Source organism: Cyanistes caeruleus, chromosome 6, assembly GCF_971803275.1.
Source record: "Cyanistes caeruleus chromosome 6, bCyaCae1.hap1.1, whole genome shotgun sequence".
NCBI classification, from domain to species: Eukaryota; Metazoa; Chordata; class Aves; order Passeriformes; family Paridae; genus Cyanistes; species Cyanistes caeruleus.
The window spans coordinates 51,512,003-51,518,002 of NC_141706.1; the positions used below are offsets into that span (position 1 = coordinate 51,512,003).

The window sequence follows — 6,000 nt, forward strand, 5'->3', positions numbered from 1 at the left end:
AAACATAGGATGATTTCATTTAAGAATTATGAATATTGAATTAGCTGCTTGTTACTTTCCCTCCTAGATTTCACTATATTATTATTTCATTTCTCTGTATAGGCAAGAGCTTTGCTGCAGACTGCTTCATCTTTAGCCCCTCACATGTATGAGCCCCATTTCAATGTTGCCATACTCTCAGAGAAGGTAATGCATTGTCCTGTTCTTGTAATCTAAAAATTGAGACTTGGTAAGACAGGTGGGTTTATTGTTATTACTGAGAATTCCAGATAGATAAAAGAATACAGACTGCATATATTCAAGGAAAATGCTAAATAACATTTTCATTTTAATACCTAGAAATGTGTCAAAGTAGCCATTCCAGTGTTTTGAGAATAAATGAGTCCAACTGGCTATGAAGTAACTTTATAATTGTCCAAATGCCTGGAAGATGAACAATTTGTTAAGAATTTCATGTACAGTCTTTACAGTCATAAGCTTTTTCAGAATGTGAAGTGTAATAATATAAAATGATTTATTAGTAATGATAGAAAGAATATCCTTTACTGATAATATCTTACTGACCTCAGAAGGAAAATCTGTTATTCAGCTTTATAACCTCTGAATTTTTTGTGTTAGTAGTCTATTTCATCCAGAGTGTCTAAGATACTGTATTAACAGTGTCTGTTAATAAGACAAACTTGTACAATTTTTTTCTTGTTTCTTCACAAGAAGAAAATTGCTCCTTTGCTTATGTCTACACCTTCATGATTCTGTTATGATTCTGTGTTGTGTGGGCAACTCCACTCCTACAGATGCTGAAGTACATGCATCAAGAAGAGAATAACCCATTAATTTGTAAGTGTATCCTCTCCATTGTGAAACAAGAGGGTGTTGAATAATTGCAATTTTTACTTAATGATTGGGGAGTAAATTCTAGTCTGCAAATGTCTTGTTACGTGGATTTTGTACAAAGAGCCTTTACAGGTTATGGGAGATGACAGAGGGCCACATCAACCAGGTGTTAGTGCAGTGGGGTAATGCAATCCTTACATTCAGTGTAAGGCCATAGGTTACAAAAGATTACTTTTCTGGCTGGGGCCTTGGCTTTTTCTCCTTCAGAGAATTCTTGCTGTGCTGAAGCTTTGTGTTGAGCGATGCACAGGCAAAAAAGGGCTTCTGGCTGTCTATAGCTCTTCCCTTTCCATTCACTTTTACTAGATGTGTTCCCAGATATTTGGGTTCTTTTTTGCTGATCCCACTTTCTGCGACGCTTTCCCTTTAATCCTTCCCAAAAAATGATGGCTATTTAGGAAAAAAATGAAGTTCTCTAAGTAGGAAACAATTTCTTCTAGAAGCAACAGAGGAGCACTATTAGTTCTCCAAGATTGTTGTGCATCTTTGTGAGGAAGCAGGAAATCACAGAGTTGGGTTTTTTTACAGAGGCCTGATGGGTTGTGTTTTGCTTGTATATGCAATAGCACTTCTATAGAGTTTAAAAGCAAAACTTCTATTTTTTATTCCTCCTTACTTCAAGCACTGGGTATGGTGTGTACCTCGTCCATTCTTCGAGAAGTTGGGTGAAATGGAATATGCTGTTGATGACTCAAAGCATCCCTCCCATTAGAATCACATTTCTGTCTTTCTGTCCCTTGTTGTGTGACATAATCCTGCATCCAAATGTCTTTGTACTGTTCACTCTTCAGACCAGCTGTGTTTAAAATTTGTGAGCATCAGAATTGTACTGCACAGAATGCAAAGAATACATGATGCAAACACTGCAGTGTTTGGATTTTCAAAATTAGTTTATGTGTTTCTTACAGGTTGGAGATCTTCAGAGAAGTTACACAGCAGCTCAGAAGTCTGAAGAAGCATTTCCAGGCCATGTTGATACACAGCAGCTCATCAAACAGTTAAAAGAGCACTTTGCTATGCTCTGATGAGCAAATTTTTTATTATGTAAGAAGTTAACCAGAGCAAATGTCCCATACACATTTTGAAAAACCAGCTCAAAGTAGATGAACTATACTTAATGCATTCCTGTGGAAAAGCTTGTGTTACATTGAGTATTCAAATGTAGCTAGAAAACTTTGCAACTATGTACACAAGAGATTACAGAAAAGGGTTTTTTTCTGACTTATTCAGAAAATATTAGTTTTAATCATTCCTGTGTGACAATCTGTGAAGAAACTGAGTAAAAATAATTCATAACTGGTTTTCAAGTTGGCTTTTGATAGTATACTTTCTTATTGAATGATAGGTTTTAAAATTAAAATACTTTAAAAGCATTTTAAATACATATGTAAAGCAAAAGTTCTTATATTCCTTATAGTGTATGAGTTCAATAAATTCAGTTTCTATGGTTTGTTTCATTTGTTTATGTAAGTTAAATTACATCCTTATTACCATGAAAATCCAGGCTGATAGTCTTAACATTTTGAGAGACTTCTGAGAACTGGTACAAAATTGCATAAATGCATGTGTTCCTCTCCACCCAGGAGGGAGTTTATTCTGGATCTCAGTGAGGGAGAAGGGTATCTAGAAGCTTGCAGAATTAAGAACTAGTAGTTGAGAACAAGGCATTGATGGGGTGATTACATGTGCTACCACATAAACACTGTTGCTAAATAAGTATTTGGATCAATCTAACTACAGGAAATACCACTACCAACAACAAATGAAGGCTTTCTGTCATACTTTGTGTTTTAGCTAAAAGGAATACATTTGCATGAACTCCAAACCTGACCTTTTTAAAAGACCTTTAAAAAATGTGGGATGTTGAGGCAATCTGAAATGGCACATCCTGAAACAGACCTTTGAAATCTTTTCATGTTTCTCTGATATATTAGAGGGATGTCTTTAGCTTAAGGGGCAACCCTAAACATGCTTCTGAATCTAATGTCTTTTTTTTAGTATTTGTTACTTCTCCACCCTCATCTTTGACTGTTGGAACTGGTGAAGGTGGATGCTGGGGAGCTTAGAAAAGTGTGCCCACAGTTCCCCCACAGAGCATTCTGTAGGTGACAGAAAGACTCATTAATTGCCATCACATGGTGTGAAGTGCAAAACATTATTGGCTGAATAGATGCAGCAGCATCTTATGAAATTTTATTTTGTCCATTTTCATTTTATATTACTGGAAATTCATCACAAAGTATTTAAAAGGGAATCTTAGTTACCAATAATTCTCATTAGTTAAGATTTTACTTGCTGCCAAAATGCAAGAATTTAGAGGGAAATTCCATCATTTGATCTGCAGTATTTATGTCTTTCCAGCTGTCATTACTAAACTTAGAAAGGCACCAGAAAAGAAAATTGTCTTAGCAGTTTAAACACAACTGTTGAGAATTTTTGAATGTCATATTATTAACTCAAAGTAATTTCAAAATTGCATAGTAAAGGAGTCTATTTCTATATGAACTGGAACAGAAATGAATAATGCAACTTCAGTTTTTAATCCAGTATGGCTGCTTGATGGTTCCTCATAGGTGCTTATAAGATGCCACTTACTGTTTTCACTTCTCAGGTTAATGATCTGAGTAACTGTTTTCTTCTAGCAAACAGTGTCCTTTACAACATGGACCTGACTTCATTATTCTTTTCTTACTGGGGAATGTATGAAGATCGAAAGGGAAAAGGATTATGTATGTTAAAGGATTCCTTCACACAATATGCTTGTGCAAATCGGGTATTAAAAAACTTCACCTTCCTCCCTCCTCCAACCCCCCAAAACACAAAGTTCTAAACAAGGATTAAAACCTTTTTAGCTCCCTACTCTGCATGATCTGCAAGCCATTCCAAATTTATCTTACGTGTTGTATTTTGATTGCCCCAAAAGGCAGCAGTGTTTTGCTTTGTTGATCTTCTGTGCCCCAAAGCAAGGGTCTGACAGTATATTTTTCACAATTAGCACGGTACAAATGAAATCAAATGTCGTAATGAGTACAGCAGCACAGTGCAACAACAGATGATTCAGCAGGCTGTTCATCCTGGAAGAATCTTTCGATTTCATTGTGTGTTAATTCAGTGTGAGCCGCAGCAAACGTGAATTGGCAGCCCCTGGGGGAAAGCGCCTTCGGTTAATTGAGGGCGACACCGCACAACACAGTGCATCAGAGCATGCTCATCTCTGCAGCAGGATCGTGTTGGAGCACTGTGACCTTAGTATTGCAAATTGCATTTCTGTAACACAGGTAAAATTTTTCCCCTACCTGTAGCACAGATCCATGTATGTCTGGCCAGCATTTACAAAGTCTCTTCAGAGTAGAGAATAGAATACAATTTTAAAAACTCACAATTTTTTAATCTACAGTGCTGATAGTTCCACAACAAAGATGACTGGAAGGAAGTTCAAAGCAGATATCTGGGGGGTCTTGAAGTTTCTATGTCCCTTCAGGAAAGGTCTGTACAGTTTATGGCTGTTGCCATTAGTTTTATCCTTCTTCTTGACCATCCTTTTTGCTGGGGTCTTTCTAATGGATTAATCCATTGAAAGGTGAAAATGTAGGGTTAGGTTATTAAAGGAATGTGATTCTTCTGCTAGATGTTATAGCCACAGCTGTTATAGCCATAAAACTGTGGCTGAAATTAACCACGATTCACACTTAAGGGTTGTGGATGATTTTAGCTGGAAAAAGCAGCTTCAGAAGTTGTACAGGACAGAGACAGTTTGCCATTAGGTGCCAGTTCAGTCAGTGTATGGCTGGATAATGATCCAATTTTGTTATTGCTATTGCTGGTTGATTTTTCCTTTGATCGCTTCCTGTCCTTGTATTCTAGAGGTGAGAGATTTTGGGGTCATTCTGTCTTATCTCTGGAATGACATAAGTAAACCTTTTAAAGCCAGGAGCTTCTTCTAATGAGCTTATTTTGTACTTGAGTAGCAATTACCTGCTGTAGCAACATCAAGTTTTGTGCAGGAGTTTGAATTTAGTCCCTCTCACTACCTACTACATGTTTGTCTTCTTTCTGTTGGATACTTTCAAGCTCATTCATGTCTTTCCAGGCTTAACCCACTCTCAACCAGTGGATACCCAGAGTGGGCCACAGATTAGTACTGTCCTGCTATCCCACCATCACAAGAAACAAGAAAGCAGATGGCAAGTGTAGAATGCAAAATGTCCCTTTCTCTGCAAATGAAAACAAAATTAAGTTTCCCTTTGTGAGAAGATTCTAAAGATTTCATCTTTAGAAGATGAATAAAGCAAAAGCTAAGAGAATTTTATATTCAAGTCATTTATAGACTTGTATCTCCAGTCACTCTCCAGTGGCATTTGAATTCCTTTGTTGGTAAGATGGTATTAGTAGTTTCCCTGAATAGTGGAGTTTTTAGAGATAGTGAGTGCTCAGAAGCTGCAAATACTCAGAAGCATCTGTAAGGAGATTAAGTCTGAAAGATATTCCATGAAAGCAATTTTTGTTGCAAAATTATCAAGTACCGAATTACACTGAGTAACTGAAGGAGCCGTACAAGTACTATATGTACTTTCAGTCTGTTGATTACTTAGAGCAATTGCTTAGTGCACAGCCCTCTCCTTGTGTTTAGTTTACTTAAAGGTCATAAAGATTTAGTTGAAAAATATTTCCTATTTAGATACTAAATCTGAATAAAATATGTAAAAAAAGTCAATTACTTTGTTGTAAAAAACTCTTCCCAACACATAGTGCATTATGTTAATTGTGTACAAGATTATATCAGCCCATACAAATGTGGTGGTTTTCCCCCATTTCCTGTTTGCTTTTTGACAGATATTTCCAGTGAAACCAATTATAGTGTGACAGTCTTGAAGCCATTAGAAATGAGACAGAAGAAGAAACAGCAGGATGCAAACCTTGCTCAGCACTATAGAAAGGACAAAGTCATTAAGAGCCAGGAAGCTTGGTTCCAGCAAGTAGACCACCTCAACAGTTTCATCTCATTTTCAGCTTATTCAGTTTACATAACCATAAAGTAATTGCCGAGGTTCTACATTTTAGCTTTGGTATCATTTTATGCTACTATCAGTTCCATATTTTTCTAAC

At 36.6% G+C, this 6,000-nt stretch overlaps 1 protein-coding gene across 3 annotated transcripts in view; it reads left to right on the forward strand.

Moving 5' to 3' along the window:
- Positions 1-2,351, forward strand: part of TTC8 (tetratricopeptide repeat domain 8) — a 40,486-nt gene extending 38,135 nt beyond the window's left edge. For all 3 annotated transcript variants that reach the window (XM_086894313.1, XM_086894315.1, XM_086894314.1), the window contains 2 exons: positions 103-186; positions 1,803-2,351. In XM_086894313.1, coding sequence (XP_086750439.1) covers positions 103-186; positions 1,803-1,919 — 201 coding nt within the window. In that variant the 3' untranslated portion in view covers positions 1,920-2,351. The remainder of the gene's footprint in view (positions 1-102; positions 187-1,802) is intronic.
- Positions 2,352-6,000: the final 3,649 nt, after the last annotated feature.